Source organism: Colletotrichum chrysophilum (assembly GCF_026319265.1).
Source record: "Colletotrichum chrysophilum strain AFK26 chromosome Unknown scaffold_16, whole genome shotgun sequence".
In the NCBI taxonomy this organism is placed as follows: Eukaryota; Fungi; Ascomycota; class Sordariomycetes; order Glomerellales; family Glomerellaceae; genus Colletotrichum; species Colletotrichum chrysophilum.
The window spans coordinates 488,642-509,369 of NW_026517303.1; the positions used below are offsets into that span (position 1 = coordinate 488,642).

Genomic DNA, 20,728 nt, shown 5'->3' on the forward strand with positions numbered 1-20,728 from the left:
AACTTGTTTTCGTAAGCAAGGCTGGCGTGGAATCACCCAAGCACCGAGCCATCACCTCCAGTTCCCTTGACTCAAAGACAGCAAGCCTGCGATGCAATCCATGTCCCCCTTTTTGCTCGGGCTGACTTCACCACGCATAAATATTTCAACCTCATCCGCAGGCTTTTGCGCTGACAGGCCTTCATCATCCTCGAAGATTGACATGTCCTTCCCAGAATCTCTCCGACCCATAGCCGGCATCGTCCTGGCGCGGCTGCCACTAAAGATGACTGGTCCTGGATGGTCCTGAAGAATGCGACCCGTCCGCCTCGCGTTGGGCTTGTTAGCAGCTGTCGTAGGCAATGGCGCCCCGAGTTCTCCGGCTGGCGATATGCGACGTGCGTTCCCCTCTTCATCTGGAAGCCAATTTTCCTTATCAGAGTCACCCGATGGGGACACCAACATGTTGACTTTGACTCTTGCGGGTTCCTTCTCATCCGTCGGCCCGTCAGCGTCAACAAGCGATGTTTGCATCCTGGCTACACTCGATGAGGTCCGGCACAGCTTAGGCTTCTTGGGCTGCTGGGGCCGGGGTGTCGGCCTGCTTGCTGGAGAGTTCCGCTTTGAGTTGTTATTTTGTAGGATGCCACTGGTTGAGCGTAAAAGACTGATTGCGGCGACGGCCGAACCATTTGACTCGTTCTCTGCCTGTGCAGTGAGTTCGTCCCGGGTATCAGCATCACAACATAGTTCCCAGGCATGGGCATCTCGGGATCGTCCGCGAGATAGAGTCGGTGGGAGAGTGTCAGTGAGAGCCGAGATGGGAGGTAGGGTCACACTCGGAAGCGCACTGTGACTACGTTGGAGAGAACGAGGCTTGACTCGCGGCAGACTTGGCAAGTCTGAGAACAGTCCCGTAGGCTGCAACCGCGGAGGCGAGGATTCATTCGACACGAGCTCCGCTTTGCCCTCGAGAGAAAGTGACAGGCGCACATGTGATTGGGGGGGAGGAAGAATAGGTGCTGCAGACGCGGTTGACTCGCAGGATGGAGGGCATTGCTCAGATCTGATGGGTGTGAGTTTGGTCTTCGTCAATGCATGAACACAACGGAAGCCATACCTGGGAGTATCGTCTATCCTGCGATCGAGCGTCGACGGCGTGGAAAAGGAACTTGCAGGGTTCCACCGCTTAGACATAAGCCCTATGGAGCTTGAGAAGGAAAACGAGGATGAGGTCTGCGGCTGAGAGGCAGGGTCTGACTGTTGAGTTGAGGGGGTCTTCAGAGCGCTGTCTCCCGAAATGCCAATTCCATGGGATGGACTGACGGTGCGAGGACCGTCGACGGCTTCCTTCGCGCCCGTGTGAACAGGCTTGGCTGGTGTCTCCATAGGCGCAGAAGCGCTACTCATAGCAGCAGCTTCGACTATTGGTGACGTCTTATCCTCGCCGACCGGAGAGCTATATGATGCAGGGTCAGAGGAGAGTATCTGCATTCCACCGTAACGGAGAGCTGCGATTTCCTGTGCAGAGAGGGGACGCGACTTGCGCCGGTCATTCTGGCGACGGTTTTGAAACCAGATCTTAAAGACGGATCAGCAACCATTTGATAAAAGTCTGTGTAAAGCATTATCTTTACTTGAACCTCCTTCTCGTTGAGGGAAACGCGCTTCACGATATCCAGACGCGCCGCCTTGTCTGGTTTTGGGTTCGCGAGGTAGGCATTCTCAAGTATGCTCTTATCTTTGGCGCTATGTGACAATGTCAGTGACTGACGCGTGGTCACGCGACTCAATTGAACTCACGCAGTCCTCTTCCGCTTTCCCTTTGGGTGCTTCTCGGGCTCCTCGCCGTTCACTATTGTTTTCGACGTTGTTGATGATGTCGCGAGATCAGACGACGAAATGATGAGATCGGGTGCGGAATGCTCTAGTTGAGAGAATGAATCACTCGAGGACGGAGGGGAAGTTGCCGCGGCAGCAGTCGGGACTGGAGGAGAGGTGTCGGAGGCGGGCATGTTGGTGATGGTCGAGCTGGATTACGGTTGGATGGCAATCATGGTCCGGGGAAAGACGAAGTATCCGGAGGGGCTAGGAGGATAACAGACACACGATCTTGTAGCACTGGCAAAACAAAGGAGATTGGGGAGGTGCAGCAACGAAGCAGAAGAGCAAGCCAGAAGGAAGAGGGAGAACGATAACGAGAGGTTCTGGGAACGAATGAGGTGGGGAAATTGAAGGTCGACACGAGACGGCGCGGTCATGCGTAATTAGGTACGGCGACGTGCGGTCTGTTGCGGCGTACCCTTGGTGTTGAACTTTAGCGCGTCTAACCCCATCTACCTACCTAGCCAGATACCTGGCGTACCTCGGGCAAGGTTCAGCGTACCTCAGTGGTTCGGTGCCCTCCACTTCGTGCGCCGACTGAACTCGGACACTGAGTGGAGGGTAGGTAGGTAGCCTATAGGTACCTTAGGTATGTCCCACCCCGCAAGCTTAGGGCAGCAGCGCCAGGCACGAACGTAGGTAAGGTAGGTGCAGCGCGATCGCGGCACGGGTTTCCATGGCCCACCTCCAGTCACGTAAATCCAGTGCCAGGCACCTTACGGATACCTACCTTACCTTACCATCGTATTCAAGCTATCGCAGACGAAGAATTGTATTGCTTGAGATACATCTCTTAGCCTCAACGTACATCGGTCTAGGTACCTATCCAGGCAGGGAGGGCCACAGGATAAAGTGATGTGGCTGAGGCACATGACAGTCAACAACAAGGCACATTTGACGAGGCTCGGACCAGTCAAGTCGCGTCTTCGTTGTCAATTAGGAAATCAAACAAAAACAGTACCCATCTCCAGGGGCTACACTTTCAGCAAATACCTACCTGCTGCATGCATGCATGTCCCTGAGACACCATGCCAATTACGAAGCAACCTTTCCGTCTTGTTTTTCTGACTTAGTCGCTGAATCTCGTGGCATCTCGAAGGCTAGTTACCAACTTCAACTTCATTGGGCTGTACCTCGCAAGGCTTGCCGCCAGGTACCAATTGCCAGACAATGATGTCTGAGGTATATGCAAAGCTGATGTTGCGTTGGACGTAACCTACGCCGGCGCACTGAGGACCTACCGGTTCTGTGTCTGACTGAAAAAGTCATGAAAATTGTATTAGACCTGCAGCCAACCAGAAGGGCAAAGATAGAAACGTCTCCCGATGACCGCATTCAACAGCGCGGTCGCTTCGTTTTTCAATCACGATCCTTGCGATCTCGCTTCTAATTATGCACTAGGCCAAGAGAGGGGACTTTTGAACCCTGTCTAATCCCCTAAAACGCGTCGCCAACCCTGGTTATGACTGTTCGTGCCTGTGCCCATGCCCGTGCTCGCACCGTCCACCGTCTGCGTCCCTTGTTTACTGCCTCTCTCTGCTCCATCCCCAGATGGCGTCGCGACGACCTAGGGTACTAGGTAGGTACGAATGCTCCGGAGGATGCGGCGAGCTGGGATGCTAGTCCACGGACACGGTGACCGATGTAAATAATCAGACACGCAATTGTCGAGTTGATGGTTAGCCGTCGCCTACCGCCGCCCCTTGTAACCAAATGTACCGATGATCCTCGAAGAAGACAGGCCAAGCCGGTGACACTAGATCTTCAGCTGAATCCGCGGAAGACGTCAGTGACTATACCGGCATTATTCTCCCCTTTTTTGACCACTAATTTTGGGTGCGGAAACTGTTATTGGTAATTGACATGCTTATCGAGTTGCGCACCGACTAAGTATGAGATTGCTATCTAATTATTCGTATCGCGTCGTCTGCCACGGCTCGCATAGGGGAATGGAAGGGAGCGGTTCAACCCCTGACACCTTGAATATGGAGTGAGAACTCAGTGTTCATCTTGTAAGGCGTCGAACTACCTACTCAAAGTTTGCTGGCCGTCTAGCAGCAAACGTAAGGCCCTTCCATTCTTCTCCGAGTCTACCAAATGAACCGGCCGTGCCGTCTTCTACCATCATGGTCATAGCTAGCAATTGCCAGTCTGCGCCAAAGAATCCCGGTTCACGATGCCCTGTTGGCCACTCCACCACAGTCGGATCATGATCCTTATATCATCTCTATCTTTACAGATCCTCGTCCGACAGCTCACCGGGCAGGGGCATGTTGGCAGCCTCATCCATCTCCTTGCGATACTGCTCGAGAAGCTTCTCGTCAACCTGGGCGGTAGGGGGGGCGAGAGCCGGCGCGGCAACAAATTCCTAGCGATCCGTTAATATCATTGCATCTTGAGCACGCGTAGGCTTATACTTACCAGAGCAGGGTTGCCAACAAGCTTGCGCGCGAGCCAGAGGAAGGGCTTCTCGAAGTTGTAGTTAGACTTGGCGGAAATATCGTAGTACTGGAGGTTCTTCTTGCGGTGGAAGGTGATGGTCTTGGCCTTGACCTTGCGCTCCTTCACGTCGACCTTGTTGCCACAGAGGACAATAGGGATGTTCTCGCAAACGCGGACAAGATCGCCTGTGGATATTGAGTAAGTCATGCTGGCAGTAATATTTGGTTCCGTCCAGAAATTGGCGAAATCGCTCGTGGAGGGGTTGACGTACGGTGCCAGTTGGGGACGTTCTTGTAGGTGATACGGGAGGTGACATCGAACATGATGATACCGCACTGGCCGTTGATGTAGTATCCATCACGGAGACCGCCAAACTTCTCCTGGCCGGCGGTATCCCAGACGTCGAACTGAATCTGACCGAAGTTCTGAGGTAAGAAGGAAAAAATCAGTTTCCGTCACAAACTCGAGACCGCAGCAAAATTGCCCCTTTGGGGGCACTTACCGTGGTGAAACCTAGAGGGTGAACCTCGACACCCAGGGTAGCCATGTACTTCTTCTCGAATTCACCAGTCAAGTGGCGCTTGACGAAGGTGGTCTGGAATATTTTTCACGGTCAGCAACAGAAAACTTACGATGTCCAGTATGATTTCGTGGGGACATAGTGAGGGAGCAGCCGCAGCGACGCGCGCGCGATAAGAGGCACGATGTCTGAACGTCCACAACTGACCTTTCCAGTACCACCATCGCCAACAAGGACGAGCTTGAAGGTGGGCGTCTGCTGAGCGGCAGCCATATTCGCAATCGCTCGATGAGTTGGCTCAGTGCGAGTCTGTTGTAAACAAGCGGGGCTGATCGGGGGGTTAGCAATCGGCGCAAAAGAAACAAGTAGGCGATGGCGAGAAGGAATTTCGCAGTGGGTTTCCATGCAGATGGTAAATCCGGGTGGCTCGTACCGTGGAGAGACAGCGTAGACGGGCTGTGGGCGTTTGACGTGTAGGAATCGTCACCGACTGATCGACTTTGGGGGGTGGTTGTTTTTGAGGATGGCGGGGAGCTTGCAAGGAAGCCGTACTTCTTAAGCGAAAATTTCAGTCAGGCAGGCCAACGGAGTCGGGTAGGCACAGTTGGGCTAGACGCCTGTCACGTGCATGGCCGCCTCGTCATAGCGGGGTCCCCGTCAAGGCCTGTAAAAATCGGTGCAATCACTCCCGTCCTGTCTTAGGCACGTACCCAATTGCTTAGGTACCTGGTAGAAGGTCACGTGCGTAGGGTGGTCCAGTAGTCAAGTAGCATGCAAGAGCAGTCTGGCCGGTCAAATCCAGTGAGGTGCAGGCAGGGCACTTCACCTTCTCTCAGGCAACTCAGGTAAAGGAAAGACTTGGAAGAAATTCGGAAAGTTTCCCATCCCGGTAGGTCTGGCGCTAGTCCCCTTGTGGATTTACAAAATTTATTCACCGGTCCCACTAATTAGTCTGTCACTGCTAGGCTGTAATTACCTACATAGTACCTAGGTCCTCGATAACGAGGGGTCGCGACACTGCATCACGGGTTGCGCCGCTGGTCAGTCGACTTGTGTGGCTGTTCCCCAGAGTGTGGCAATATTTACTGCTACTTGGCATCTGGATTTATACGGCATCGTTGGGTGTTCCTTACACAAACACACACGACAACGCGAGCCTGACATCGGATTCCCGCCTGCTGCTTTGAGAAATACTCCCATTGGTTGATTATCTACAGGCAGCAAAAAGTAAAGCCTTGCTCCGTGCCTGGGTAGTTGCCAACGCTCGATCATCGTATAGGTGACGATTGCAGCCTAAAGACCTCGTTGTATTGTTGTGAGTCAGACGTCACGATTGAACCATTGCGTGCTTTACAACGCAGAGCGTACCAGCACATCACGATGGCTTCTGTGCCAGTCTAGCGTCTCATCCTCACAGTGGAATGATATGACAGCCCAACAAGCCTCGGCCGCCCCAGTTGCGTGTCGGCGTCAATGTGAGTTGTAGTTCTTGCCGTGTGCCTGAACCAGGCCTCGACACCCGAACCGGCACCGGTTGCTTGCAAGTTGTCAGTTTGGCACGTCCGCGGCTGTAGACCCGGCCAAGTGGATTATTTACTTACACCTTCATTCCCCTGGACACACTCGGCAACCTTCTTGAGATTGTCATGGTTCGCAAGGCTGACGTAGCCAATATTCCGAATCTCGTCATTGGGCTTTAGACCAGCCTCATCGGCTGGGCTGCCAGGGATAACACTGTTGACTTTGGCGAAAGGCTCCTGTAGTGTCTCCAACGGCACATGGTCCGGCAGAAAGCCAATGTCGCCTCTTGATGGTGCCGGCTGCGTCTCGTCATCTTCCTGCAGACTCGCAAAGTGTTCGTGAAGATGCTTCTCCACCAATACCATGAGGTCTTTGTAGTCGTTGCGGAGGTGAATTATGCAGGCTCTAGTTGTGCGCACTGTTTGTCCACGGTCAGCCGGTTGACTGGTACATTTGCAACCTGATGTGCATTGCGTACCTTGGGCGACGTCAATATCTGCTCTTGGGAAACCGTCACGGGTAGTGAGAGGAGTGCTCATGTCAACACCATGCTAAAAACAGGTTAGATCGCTATCATGTTCATGCCGGTGCCGAGGCGAGATTAGGGGGTCCGATTTACAGAATCAAGGACTGCGCCGAGAGCTTTGAGCTCGGCCTCCATGTCATCTTTCTTCTTCTGCAACTCGGCAAAGTTCAAGCGGTGGAGGTGGCCGTTTTTCGCGGCGCTGGTGGTCGGTCCCGAGGGTACCGTGGGAGCGTGGATGTTATTCATTCTGAGCGGCAATCCCATTGTCTTCGGCAGGGATACCACCGGCGAATTTCCAGCCGCAGTACCCTCGTTCGATAGCTTCGACGACTGCAGCCTCTCTGTATGCTCTAATGTCCTGTCGCAACAAGGTTGAGGAAGAAGGTGTGTAGATGGGACATGAGACAACGTGAATCGCCTTTGGATCAGTTCGTAGGTACTGTTGGACTATTGCTCAGCGTTGCATTGTAGTGGTGATAAATACAATGCTGACGGCAACAGCTCCGCAATGTCACACAGTACCTAGCTAGTTGCGGTACCTCGTGTGCCTGCCTGATTGCGTGCGCAAACCTAGCATTCGGCAGGCGGTCTGCAGAACACGGGCATGTACAATACACCTCCACTTGGAAATGACAGCATCAGCCGCTGGGTACATGACTAAGGGAACGAGCTCAGATAAGATAACATAGCCCAAAGCAACTACCTTCACTACCTACCTACCTAGGTACCTGAGGTGCCGCGACCGTTCCCACCTGAAGCAAGAATCAAACCGCGTCGCAGTGTTGCTTTACCTTCAGCAGATATCCCAACTTAGCGTCCACATTCTGCTGGCTCTCCGCGAGCTCCCTTGCCAGAGACCAAACTCCTTCGATTTCTACGTCATTAGCCTACTTTGTGCTCGTGATTCGAGCAATTCGCCTCCAAGATGGCAACTGGCATCGATGCGAAATTGCTGAAGTCGACGAAGTTTCCGCCGGAATTCAACCAAAAGGTTGACATGCAAAAAGTCAACCTTCAGGTGATGAAAAAGTCGGGCCTTTTGCTTGCCACTCGCTGCTCGTTCAATTGCTAATTCGTCTCCTTTTTACAGGTGGATCGCAAGCAAAATATCCGACATACTAGGGAGTGAGGACGATGTCGTCATTGAGCTTTGCTTCAACTTGATCGAGGGCTCTAGATTTGTCTGTCTTACTCCCGCATTGCAACCTCTTTATGCTAACAAATGACAGCCTGACATCAAGTCTTTGCAAATACAGCTCACCGGATTTTTGGATAAGGATACCGCGCCGTTTTGCAAGGAGCTCTGGAAGCTTTGCCTCAGTGCCCAAACCAGCCCCCAAGGGGTTCCGAAGGAACTACTCGAGGCCAAGAAATTGGAACTGATCCAAGAGAAGGTGTGTGCACAGGTTGACAGCCCATTGCTGCAGAAACAACAGCTGATAGCTCAATCAGATTGAGGCAGATCGAGCCGCAGACGAAGCTCGCCGCCGACGCGAAGACGCAGAAAGACGGGAACAAGAAATCAGTCGACTGAGGGAACGCGACCGTGGGGACCGTGGACGCGGTCGTGGCGACACTTGGCGTGGCCGTCGCGGAGACAGGGACTACGACCAGCGAGGCAGGCACGGCGGACGATTTGGCGAAAACAGATCACGGTCCCCAGCCCAGAGATATCGCGAACAGAGGGAAAGAGGTTCTTTTCGTGGCAGTCATCGTGATAGCTATGTTCCAAGAGACCGAGTCGCGGTGGGGAGACGACCCGGTCGTCGCCGTTCGCCGTCAGTAGCGTCAGCATCCTCGCGGGCCACGTCTCGGAGCACGAGTGGTGAACGCAAACGCAGTTCTAGTCGTGGTTCTCCGTCTCCCCCGCCTCGAGGTTCTCGGCGAGATCGCAGTTCCTCTGTTAGACGGCCTTCCAAGCAGCGGTCCAGGTCCCCGAGACGAACAGCGCCCGGGCACCGTGATACGCGACGGAAGCGGAGCCCTTCCAGAAGCCGTTCGACCGCTTCACCTTCACCCAACAGGCGACCAGTCACCAAGCGTCGCAGGTACTCCTCATCTAGAAGCAGATCACCAGTACTCGACAGGAGATCCCGGAGCAGATCCTCGAGCAGTGCGTCATCGCGAAGATCGAGATCCCGAAGTCGCAGCCCCAGACGCCAGTCATACAGCAATCGTGCTGAGAATCGCGTACAAGGACGTCAAAAATGTCGCAGCAGCAGTGCTTCTGGTCTGCCGGACAGCGACAAGGGCGGTACCAAATCAGACCACGATGGGCAACAAGAAAGAAGACGTCGGAGAGACGAACCAGCTGGGGCCAAGCGTCGTGGTACATCATCGGCGTCGTCGAGGTCTGGACATGGCTCTACGTAGGAGGCTTTGCGTCCAGGCCTCTGAGGATGGCGGGAACACAGATGAGAAGCTCGAACAATGGACCTCCCGGCAAGCCTAAAGCTAACCGTCTACAAGGATTTGCCAGCCGGACGATACTAGCAGTTACGATTGCTTGCCGGAAATCACTGACTATGTGGAAGACCGACATCGTGCAGCGCCTAACCCGGTACGTTCGCCAATAATCGGTACGCAGCTTGCCGTTCTACATTGCTGGCTGAATGGATAGCGCAACCCCATAGCAAGTGATAAATGACATCCCTGATTACTATTATTCCTAATGAATAGTGAATCGAGGCGCACACATGTTTAGTGACGCACTCATGTTCAGTGACCTTCTCGAAAAGCTTGATATTATATGCGAAAAGTCTCTGTAAGAGACGGCGTGGGTCCGAGCTTGATTACCTGCTTCGTGGAAGGCTAGCTCAGTCACAGGTGTAATTGAGGTGCCAATGACCACAGTCCTGTCAGTATTCGCACCTTACCTCCTTTGAGAGCTGCGCACAGGCGCCTTATATTAGCGCCTCAGCGCCCAAGTGCCTGCCTTAGGTAACTACCTACACCCGCCCCCCACTTCCCAGTACAACCTGTCACCTCACTAGGTAGGTAAAGTACCTAGGCAGGCACACCGCTGCGGTTCCAGAACGCTCGACGTTCCTTGCCTTGCTCACCCCAGGCACCGGTTGGACAAGCGTGCCGAAAAAGCAAATTCCAGAACGATAGCACCATCATCTCAGCCTCGCGACAACTCCTTCGCCGTGCCCCCTCATCGGACACGATTCGATACGCCCGTTCGGCCAAACGGTGAAGAGGGTGGATTGACTTCACGCGGCACGTTCGTCATACTCACGATTTGGGGTTTGACCCGAGATCTTCCAGTACAACAGCTTCTGCCGGCAGTGCCCGGAACGAGGCCTTGAGCGCGTCGAAGCTGCAAATCCGCCACTTTCGTTCGTCAAACAGCGTGTCGGATCATGATCGACTCGTGATTGACTGATATCTGTCTATCTCTTCTACATCCGTAGCCTCTATCCTCACAGCTAGCTGTAAGAGCGAGCACTGCCCAAAGCCATACTCAAGGTACAGCGGCTAGAACGAAGAGGTGTGCCATCCGAGTTATAAGACTCGGCGCTTGTTGTACTTGGTACACATCAAGACTTTGACAAGTGTTCATGCTCTGACCTCTATGTTCCCCCTAAACCCTGGCCCTACTCTTCTCCTCATCTTCTACTATCTTCCCACGATCACTGTTGCCGTTTTCCTATTGGCAACATATTTCATCTCTGTTGGCTTGTCTTTAGCTCGGCCCACAATTTCATCCTCAACAAAGGGAAACCATGAGCTTACCATGGTCTGAGAGCTGCTGCAGCACAAGCCACTGCTTGAAGGCATCGCCATTGCTCGATGTCTCTGCCGAAGACGAGAGGAGTACGCTGTTCGAGCGCGATTCGACCCTCGGGAAGTCGTCTGCTCTCGTTGACATGGTGCCGGATGGTACCGGCGCTCCCGAGCAACCGAAATCCGGCTTGCGTGATGCTTCGGCTCAGATGCACAAACGCAAGTCTGTTCACAGTTCCTTTGATATCGGAGATCATCAAGGCGGCCAAGTCAATTTTAAGAAACCCAGGCGTGGCTCTGGGGAAAAGCCATTATGTCAGAAGGGTTACGTCCTTCCATCCACAGTTTGGCAACATATCTTCACCTTAGTGCATCCTAAAGATTTGGGCAACTTATTACAAACGAACAGATTATTCAACATGTGTCTCGATTCGCGATCGTCAATCAGCGAGCAGCGAATTCATGAGACGGTTACAGGTTGTTGCAAACCTATCACGCCTGACATCATCTGGCAATCGTCTCGGAGGCTCTTCTGCCCCGGGATGCCGGCACCCTTACAAGACAAGACAGAGCTCGATATGTGGCGCTTGTGTTGCTCCGTAGTCTGTGAACGGTGCGCAACGGTCAAGGAAACTCATAAGCGAGACAAAATCACTTCCTGTCGGCAAGGGCCAGGGGTTGATGGGTTGGCGACTGTATTTGCTTTTGGCACTGTCTGCTGCGGCCAGTGCCTACTGAAAGACTCCGTCAAGGCGAGTTCTATGCTATACGTCCTGTTGGGCTTGAATTAACCGGTCTCTAGGAGATTGATCTGTTGCTCTCATCAACCACGCCCTCGTCACTCATCCCTGCTCTTCCTTTTGTATTTGTTACGAATGAGCTTCATGTGGTCTCGCCGAGCACTCTGTCGGTCGAATCCAATGAAGAAATGCCACAAACGACAAAAGTCTTTTGGGCCCCGCACATTGAGACAGCTAAGGCCGAGCTTCAACAGGTACAAGGTCTAGGTGCCGCGGCAGTCGAGGAATGGCTCAAGGGTTTGGAAGCCCGAGGGAAAGATGCTAGGCAAGACGCCTCGCGATGGGAGAAATGGGCTCTCACTGGAGGCTTGTTGCATATGCGGCAGCCTGCTTCGTCAGCACCAACGATCATCGCGGAGGACCAGCCCTTCGAGATCCAAGTTCTACACGACGAGCTTGAAGCTACCGTGCCTGCCGACACCTTGAGCCGGTCAAACATGATAGCGAATGCACCGCAGACAGTATCTCAAGGTCGCCAAGAGAGGACTCGAGAAGAGGCTGCCGCGCGAAAAGCCTTGCGACGCATCGAGATTGAGCGGCGGGCTATGTTGATTGATCCGCCACTGCCGCCGAACGTTCTCGTGCACATTCCCTCATTTCAGGCAGCTATTCAGATCACCGCAACGCTCGATGACGATGCTTGGTGTCTCCTCCAGCCGAGATTGCTTGCCCAGCGCGCTGGCGCTGAGCAGGAGGAAAATAAGAAGAAACTTGCAAACATTCAAAGGCCGGTTTTTGAAGCAGCCGAGCCCGCACCAGTGGAAGTTTCGGATAAGGACTGGGACGACATCCAAGGCCCGGTACGTGCGAGCATAGCCAAGTACGCCGACGAGACCATTCGGAGCAATTGGGCCAAGGGCCGTAAAGTCAACAGGGAGAATAGCCCGCGATTTGCAGCTGATGTCCTGGTCTCTGTGCGGGCCAGATTTTACTCAGACGTGGCAAAGAACGCCGCAGATGCCATTGCAAATGGCCAACAACCACCAGCCGACCCCCCACAGGGACCCTTCACACAAAAGCTGACTCTCGAAAACATGAAATGGGTGTTTGATGTGAAAATCAAGGCCCACACCGAGTCTCACCGCAAGGAGTTGTTTTTGTGCAACGGTTGTGACAGTAATAGATATTACGGCTTCGAGGGTGTCATACAGCACTACGCGGCAAAGCATACCAAAGCTCTGAGTCTTGGTAATGTCGTCGTTCATTGGAGGGCAGAGTGGCCACCAGAGTCGCCATTTAGTACCTATCCTCGAACGTCGAAGAAACCGCGCCACAATCCATCGCATGGGCCCCAGCAACAAGGAGCTTTTGGTCCGTCGTCACATCTAGGCCACGAAGCTTTCTTTGCGAACGGAGGCAATCCCGCTCCGATACAATACCCTTTCTCAGCTGGGGCTTCGGCGCAAGCAGGCCCTCCCCCACAACGTGCTGTGTCATACGGTCCAACTCCGTCATATCACGGAGTTGGTGTCCTCGATTCCGGCATTTACGGCCCTCCAGCGTTCGTTGCAGGTGCATCAGTATCGTACCCATCTGCGCCTCCAGGACATGGGCTATTCGATCATGGCCCGCCGCCGGAGTTCCCTTCAGTTATGATGGCGCCGCCTTTCCTTGCCACAACTCAGTATACTGCAAACAGTGCAGCTGATTTTCACCCCAGTGCTCAGCCGCAATACCAAGTGTCCCAAAGCAGCCTGTATCAGCCGACATATCACGCTCAGCTCGAGAATCTTGTGCGTAACGCAAGAGGTGTTTGGAACACGCTCTCCAGCATCAAGGACATACCAGGGCCTTTGAAGGTCTGCGTTACATTTTACCACGTAGTGAAACGCTTCCGATTGGCTTTCTCAGAAACGCCAAGTCTTCGAATGTTCAACGACGGTCTTTCGAACCACAAAGGTATGCGTCCCGTCCGGAACGTGAATGGCTTAATGTGCCGAGCTTGCACACTGGGTCTGGGCAATGCTCCGCACGTCTTCGTGGAGAGAAAGACCTTCTCTCTGCCTCAGCTCACCAATCACTTCGAGAGTCTCCATCTCGGCCTTCAACATGCCGAACCCCAGGGCCGAATGGATATGGACTGGACGCAAGACATGCTGTTGCTACCAGAACTGCCTGGGCTAGGTGCTTTCAAGGCGACTCTTGGAACTAGCGGTCATAAGTTCAATTTAGTACACGAAGCTGTTCCCTGGGTGTTTGATCATAAAAGAGAACCTATTCGCCCATGGCCCCGAGCTGACGGATCTGGTAACGAGTTGCGAGAGCCGGACCGGGAAGAACCCGGGTATATTCGACAGCAATGCGATGCGCAGATCTGGAAGGAACGAATCAAGGACGACGAGATAGTGGCGGCATCTCGCAGCTCCCATGCTGAGTCACATGGGGATAGCAGCGCTATGCAGCAATTTGGTCCAGCCCACAAGTTGAACCCTGAACAGAGTATTTTACATCTGGATCGGCATTCTAATTTGTCGGGAGACGGCAGTTCTCGTGGGCAGTCTCGTAACTCCAGCCTTTACCTTGCTGAGCTGCATACCGATTCATATCCGAGGCGCGGCTCGCAGGACTACTCAAGATTCTACACCAGGTTCGACCGGGCAGAGTCACTTAGGCCTTATGGTTTCCTCCCGCAAGACTCATTGACCCAATCAGATGGGGTGGCGCTTGTGGAGGGAAGGTCCGCCTGTTCGACCACGCGGCAGTCAAACGAGCCTGATGGCTTCAATCTTACTGCTGCTCTGGAGTCACACCTAGCCCGAGAGCGCGACGAGCCCGCGCGGTACCAGGCATATCAACCACTGAGCAGAGTACGTGGTGAGGTCTGGGAAGGACCAACACACGAGATCGACTCGGTCTTGGACAGCGAGCACTATCAAGTGATGGAAAGCCGGACACCTCCTCGCCATCTAGCCCCACGTGGAGGAAAGCACCGCTACTCTGCATCAAGTGATTTGCCTGTGGACCCATTTCACGATGATCCTTTTAGGGCTTCATGCCCACGACGAACGCCAACGGGGCCTGACTTGTCGGGCCATGTTGGCGTCCGACAGAGTACTGGAAGCTTTAATACCCGCGAAGCACTGCCAGCGCCCCACGAAATCTCGTACGAAGAAGCATACGAAATAGTCCATGTGAGGGATGCAGAGGGAGAATATGTGATCAGGCGGCCGGCCAGGTATGCATCGCATAGAGAAGACTATTCAGCAGGCAGAGGCCGGGAAACACACTCGACGGCTCGACGCAGATCAGACTACACGTCGCCCCAAGAGGTCGCGCCGACTGTGCAACCGTCACTAGTTCAGATGCGACGATCTCGGGCACCCCCAAGGCAAGCACCACAGTATATCTCTCATTACGAAGAATACGATCCCAGGAACCCAGCTCACGTTTCTCACCGTGGTGGCGGTCGCCATGTCGGACACTGAGCAAAAGCTGCTTGTTGGGGTACACAAGGGATTGGTCGGGGTTTCATTTGTTTAGAGGCCTAATTAATAGATTGCTGCTTTGCTGGTCGCTAGGGCCCTGCCTGTGTAGACGCATATCTAAGTGAGTCTAGAAATCCAGACACATATTTCGAGCGAAGGACCACGTAGAAGGTGCACTGAAATGAGATGTTTAAAGCTGAGGCCCTTGTATTACACACGTATTCGCTTTTCAGGCACAGCAGAGGCACACACCGCTAGCAACGCTGTGGGACAGATGACCCAACCGTGTACAATAGTGTCGATCCTCACAGCATTCCTGACCGTGTCCGTAGAAACGCCAGGGACCTGACCTAGGTCCTCACCATGCCCACTTCGCGGATACTGAAATAAGAAGAGTTGACAGGACTAGTGTAGACAAGAGGCGCATGATTCGCCAGCATCTGTTTCTGTTCCAACACATATCTATAACACTTCGCCAATGATCTTCGCTGCCTCCCTGTATGTCTGGAGCAGCTTCTCACACTTCTCACGCTCCTTCTTGACACCGTCGTCTTCGTACAACAGCTCCTCGAAAAGGACCTCCTTGTAAAGTTCGCTGACAAGTCGGTTTTGGACAACGTCCTTGCAGTGGTTCACCAGCAGGTGCATGACAGCCTTCGGGACTTGATCAGCGATCGACTCGCGCACGATGTTGAAGTACGAGGAAATGAGTGCTCGGATAAGCTCCGTCTCCATGGCTTCCCTCTCCGTCATGGCTGGTTCGCCACCTGTCGCGCCCTGGAGTGGATGTAAGTATACGGAATTCATTAAGGGGCTTGATGTGTTGCCAAGACAACTTACGAATGGCGCTCCAAAGTCTACAGATCGGTTCGAGTTGGGGAAATCCAGCTCGTCTTCCCGAACCGGGGGCTGGGTAGGGGTCCGCAAAGCCACCTTTTCTTCGGCCCGGCGGATGCTTTGCGAGAATGTGGGCTCAGAAGTCTGGCTTACATGGCGGGCGATGGAGGAGTTGGGCGTGGGGGACATGCCCTGGGGTGTCCCAATAGGCGAAGCACCGTCTTTGCCAAAGAAGTAGGTCAGGAACGAGTCGCGAGCACCGCCAAGGCCTTGTCCGTTAAATCTGGAGGGAGATCCCGATCTTGCTCCATTCAATGCCGCATTCAGCCCAGTAGCGCCATTCTCCCGTACACCTGGGGATAGACTGCGTGCTCCTTTGCTGGCCTGCTTCCGGAGAGATGCCGGGTCGGCCTTCTCGGGGGCAGCGGCGTTGGCCTCCTCGTCGTCTGGTGCCTCAACACCGTTGCTGCCAAGCTCCTTCAACCTCCTCTTCTCCCGCCGTTCTCTCTCCTCCTGGATGAGGCGTTTTCGTTCTCTCTCCTGCTTGTTGCTGACAACGTTACTCATAGCTGCGGCGGCTCCCAAAAAGTTGGGATGGTTCGTGTTGATGTAAGCGCGTTGGATCGAAATCAGGGATTCTACATATGATGATGTAGGCCCCAGGCGCTCGCGCAGCAGATCGGAAACAACCTCGATCAGCTTTGCTTGCAACCGAGGAAAGCGAGAAAGCTCAGTTGAACCGCATGTGTGGCATATCTTGATCAGCTCCTCGTAGACGAGCTCGACACATCTCTGGCTGGGAATTTCAAGAAGCTTGATTTGTGGCTTCACGAGCAGGTCAAATGCCATTTCCGGCACAAACAAGCTGGGACGAGGGCCGGTGGAGTTGCGGATAGCCGTGCGGATATCCAAAGCTGAGAGGTTTGACGTTGGGTCGATAGACTCGAGAGACATGCCAAAAACCGAATTGAAGATGTAGTAAATGCGGGCGCCACCACACAGCTCCTTGGTGGAAATTTCGGTCGAGGTACCGTCAATGGATGAGATGAATGACGTGGCGAATCGTGTCATCTGTTGCAGAATGAGGGACCCGCGGTGCTCTTTGCCGCTGAAATGCATGTCGCCATAGCTCGCTAATTCCTGTTGCGTCTGACCCATCAGGGTGTTGAGTCGCGCTTTGATGTCAGGCATGCGCTCGCGAATATGAGCCATGAGAGTGGTGTTCAACGTTTTAGCCAAATAGTGAGTTCCGCAGCGACTGGCAATGTTGCGGTACGCCGGGTGATGGCGGAAGAAGTCCGACTCAGCCTTGAGAGCCTCTTCCATAGGTTTGTTCCCCTGGATGTCTTGCTGTGAACGGTTCACAACACCGATAAAGCCCAACTTTAGGGGATAGACTCTGCCGGACAAGATATCCAACGCATTTGTGCCATGGTCCATCAGGTCAACCTTGGTGAGTACACCGATGGTCCTCCTTCCCAGAGGATCAACATGCCGAGCAAGCTTCAGAGCTTCCGAGTTCACGATATCAACGTTCGCGGGGGAGACGGCGAGAATGATACTGTTCGGCTTGGCAATGTATTCTGAGATGAGATTGCGCGTCTGCTTCTCGATGTCCGTGGGCTGATCACCGATGGGAACCTGTCGAATAACGTCAGAACGACGGTGTAGACCGGGTATGCTTTAGGAAGAAGTTGGTAGTACCTTTGTGAGTCCTGGTAGGTCGACGAGCGTCAAGTTGAGGACATGCGGGGAGTAAATCTTGAGATTGATAGGCTGCCGGTTGATGCCCTTATTATTGCCAGCCACACGGGACGTTTCGTTCTCGATCTCGCGCTTCACGTCGGAGAAATCAGTGAAACGGCGGTTGGGAATATGATGGAATTCGGCCCATTCGGATCGCCGGGCAACATCGGGGGACCGGTACGGGTCTTGCAGAGGATCCGCGGCGTTTTCGTCTTCGGGAACATTGATCAGTTGCAAGATCAAGGGTCGTCTGGTGACGATGCCACTTCCGCGCGGCAAGAAATCACGGCCGACGATGTTCTCCAGTACGGATGATTTCCCAGCGGACTGAGAGCCTACAACAACCTATTTGAGGAGAAGGCACGTAAGTGAGAGGTCTTGTCGTAAGTGGGTTCGAGGACAGAATGACGTACAATTTGTGGCAGGTCGAGCGAGTCGCTCCCGATAGTGTTGAACACCAAGTCTTGCAACTTGTTGACGGTCGTGAGGAGGTCGTCTCCGAGGGACGCCATGGTGCTGGACCAAAAGTTGTGGGTGATATTCACTTGGGTCGAAGCGAGGCGAAATCGTCAATGTGCCTTTTGGGGGTTTTCCGTTCAAAACTGCAGTATACACAGCTTCTGGCGGACGAGGTCGAAGCTACCCTATGCAAGACCGAAGGCGTTGCAGAGCAAGACGGAGCTGCGAAGGAGCTGGGCGAGGCAGAGAAACCAGAGCACCGCACCGCACCGCACCGCACCGTACCAAAACACACAACGCAACGCAACGCAACGCAACGCAGACGAAGGGAGCAAGCGTCTTCTGGTCGAAGACTGAATGCGTCGATTGCCTCCGACTGTCGATGGGTCCCAGAAACAGAGAGCGAAGAAGAAGAAAAAAGAAAAGGAAGCTCAGGGAGCAGCACGGTAACCCTTGGGACTGGATGAATCGGGGAGGACTCGTTCGATATGATAGAGCCGATGTTGCTCGCGTCGTCCAATTTCAAGAATTCATGCGCGGTCCACAAGCCGCCTTCTCAGAGAAAGTTGGTGCAAGGGCCGTAATGCTGCCGTAATGCTGGTGTTTGCTGGCTATGGATACCTTGGGGGCTTAGGGGTTGCAGAGGTCCACGCCCACTACACAGACTGCCCAGTCCACGGTACGTACCCTGCTCTGTTCAGGTAGCTCACGTTGAGGGTGAAGAATGACAGCATTTTCACTGGATGCGCAAGCGATGAGCCTCAGGTGCCCAGTGTCTTTGCTCACTCTGGTTCCTGAGGTATCCATACATTTACTCGATGCTTAGCTCAGCTTTGTCCTCTGAGGGATCTGAGTTCTTGATCGGACGCCTGCAGGACCTGCAAACCCGGGCCACCCCACGGGCTGGGGCTCACTGGATCTCACCTAGGTCGAAGCATCGGCAATGCAGATATTCCCGACCGAAGCACACAATGGATGGATGGAATGGAAGGAAGCCGATCGACCTGAGGTTCCATGTGCGTACGATGTCATTGCTTTGTAAAGGGTTCAACCCAAGATATTGCCTTACATGATGCCCAGTGTATCTTTTATGCAGACCTAGTAATCCCAGTTGTTTCGTGTAAGCAGTTGGCGTGGCGCGTTTTTGCGTCTGTCAAGTCAGGCTTAAAACGGCTCCAGTCCAAAGATCTTCCAACATCTTCACAACCTCGGCAAGCAAAACAGCGATAACCAACAACTCCGTACCCCAAAAAGAAGGAACACCAGAAGGAAGCAGAGACCATGAGTCAACTCGGTGGCCCTGGGGCCCGCCAGGCAAATGCCAAACCAATCCCGTGCGTGCAGACATCTGCGTTCTGGTTCCTTTTGCTTTCAGTTGGTAACTCACTTGACTGACCGTGGATATTGTTCACAGTCCTCAGCGTGGCAGTTTCCCTCTGGACCACGATGGTAAGTCAAGTCAGACTGTGTCGCGGTCAATCACAATGCTCTCTAGCCGGGAACTCTTACGTTGCTATGTGGTACTATCCTGACGCCCATCAGGTGAATGCAAGCATGTCATCTCAAACTACCTCGAGTGCATCAAGAAAGTCCGCGGCGTCAATGACGCTCAGTGTCGCGATCTTGCCAAGTCTTACCTGGCTTGTCGTATGGATAGGTAAGATATCGACATGGATTTGTCATGTCCATGAGGTCGTAAACAACCATGTTGACTGTGTCGGTGGCTCGGCAGGAATCTAATGGCCAAAGACGACTTCAAGAACCTAGGCTTCGGCAACGATCAAATGCCGGACAGCAAGGGCGGGCTGGCGCGGAAACAAGCGTCAGGAAAAGATAGCCAAGATAAAGACGGAGATGCGCGCCCCGGCGAGTTAAGGTGGTGACAAGCTGTCTTTCGCTGATTGTAATCTTCGTTGGGTAGTTGGACATAAGCACCCGACGCAGCAATACAGCTTCATACTTTGTATATTAGCGAAGGCATAAAATAAATCCTCAAGCCCAAACCAACCTGCGCAGTTGTGGCGGAACGTTGCGCACGCAGACCCAGGAAGCTTGCTTGGTATAATCATGGGCGAAGATTATTGGAAAGGGTGGTGTTCATGCGGGAATCCACAAGGAACATGAAGCCTCATGCATCATTGTTTTCTCCCCCTTCGCATGTTTACTTCTCGAATGAGTCATCTCGACCTGTCGCCCTAGGACAAAAACAGCTTCGAAAAGCTGTAGACCTGTAAGCAGCCCTTGCATTGTTGCCAGCGAACCAAGACTGTCTGGTTGTCGTGTCAGACTTGTGACGCTGGTAAACACACTTCCTGCAGGAACCTGGCGGGACGACGGGCTTGAACCGCCACCATTGCATGGCATCATTGGACAGGAGCACAGGGAATGTTCCAGCTACTCAACTCCAGAGAGCACTACCGCGTATTTGACCGCATTTTCTATCTTCAAGCTACTACGCAGTACGCATACGGACGTCAATGTACACCTACCTTTACCCAGCGCTTTCAAGTTCAAGAACCTTGCTGTTCCCCGCGTGCTGAGGGAAGGTGACATTGTACAAGTACCAGGCTTGCGCCCCGGAATCGAAGGAAAGGGCGGTCGGCTTTTTCAAAGAAGCACGGTGAAGAACCCCTCCCTCACCTTACCTAAGACAGACAACTCCAATGTGCCTACCTCAGGTACCTCGAGAGCGTTTACTGCATGGTACACTAGGTAAGGTATGGTCCATGAACCCACAAACTCGGGAGTCATTGTTGCCGGGACAACCAACCAGCGCTGACCACATGGCCTAGATATATCTTCAACATCTCAGTTTCACGCTGGCAAAGGCAAGGACGCCACCGGTTTCCCTTCGCATGCC

The 20,728-nt window shown here is 53.5% G+C and overlaps 6 protein-coding genes across 6 annotated transcripts; 2 read left to right on the plus strand and 4 right to left on the minus strand.

Annotated features, from left to right (window-relative positions):
- Nucleotides 1–1,403: 1,403 nt before the first annotated feature.
- COL26b_003086 (uncharacterized protein) lies at nucleotides 1,404–1,994 on the minus strand (the record flags this gene model as incomplete). The annotated part of the gene is made up of 2 exons (XM_053175991.1): nucleotides 1,404–1,728; nucleotides 1,783–1,994. 2 exons carry the CDS (start codon nucleotides 1,992–1,994, stop codon nucleotides 1,404–1,406), a joined length of 537 nt encoding a protein of 178 aa, XP_053040158.1.
- Nucleotides 1,995–4,096: 2,102 nt separating this feature from the next.
- Nucleotides 4,097–5,098, minus strand: COL26b_003087 (uncharacterized protein; the record flags this gene model as incomplete). The annotated part of the gene is made up of 5 exons (XM_053175992.1): nucleotides 4,097–4,231; nucleotides 4,285–4,490; nucleotides 4,577–4,730; nucleotides 4,808–4,900; nucleotides 5,033–5,098. 5 exons carry the CDS (start codon nucleotides 5,096–5,098, stop codon nucleotides 4,097–4,099), a joined length of 654 nt encoding a protein of 217 aa, XP_053040159.1.
- A 1,316-nt stretch (nucleotides 5,099–6,414) lies between these two features.
- COL26b_003088 (uncharacterized protein) lies at nucleotides 6,415–7,118 on the minus strand (the record flags this gene model as incomplete). Its single annotated transcript, XM_053175993.1, has 3 exons — nucleotides 6,415–6,764; nucleotides 6,825–6,897; nucleotides 6,966–7,118. The coding sequence occupies 3 exons, from the start codon at nucleotides 7,116–7,118 to the stop codon at nucleotides 6,415–6,417; spliced, it is 576 nt and encodes a 191-aa protein (XP_053040160.1).
- Nucleotides 7,119–7,797: 679 nt separating this feature from the next.
- Nucleotides 7,798–8,406, plus strand: COL26b_003089 (uncharacterized protein; the record flags this gene model as incomplete). Its single annotated transcript, XM_053175994.1, has 3 exons — nucleotides 7,798–7,890; nucleotides 8,102–8,266; nucleotides 8,335–8,406. The coding sequence occupies 3 exons, from the start codon at nucleotides 7,798–7,800 to the stop codon at nucleotides 8,404–8,406; spliced, it is 330 nt and encodes a 109-aa protein (XP_053040161.1).
- Nucleotides 8,407–11,529: 3,123 nt separating this feature from the next.
- Nucleotides 11,530–12,730, plus strand: COL26b_003090 (uncharacterized protein; the record flags this gene model as incomplete). Its single annotated transcript, XM_053175995.1, has 2 exons — nucleotides 11,530–12,517; nucleotides 12,642–12,730. 2 exons carry the CDS (start codon nucleotides 11,530–11,532, stop codon nucleotides 12,728–12,730), a joined length of 1,077 nt encoding a protein of 358 aa, XP_053040162.1.
- Nucleotides 12,731–15,288: 2,558 nt separating this feature from the next.
- Nucleotides 15,289–17,921, minus strand: COL26b_003091 (uncharacterized protein; the record flags this gene model as incomplete). Its single annotated transcript, XM_053175996.1, has 4 exons — nucleotides 15,289–15,603; nucleotides 15,667–17,304; nucleotides 17,368–17,754; nucleotides 17,823–17,921. 4 exons carry the CDS (start codon nucleotides 17,919–17,921, stop codon nucleotides 15,289–15,291), a joined length of 2,439 nt encoding a protein of 812 aa, XP_053040163.1.
- Between the last annotated feature and the right edge of the window lie 2,807 nt (nucleotides 17,922–20,728).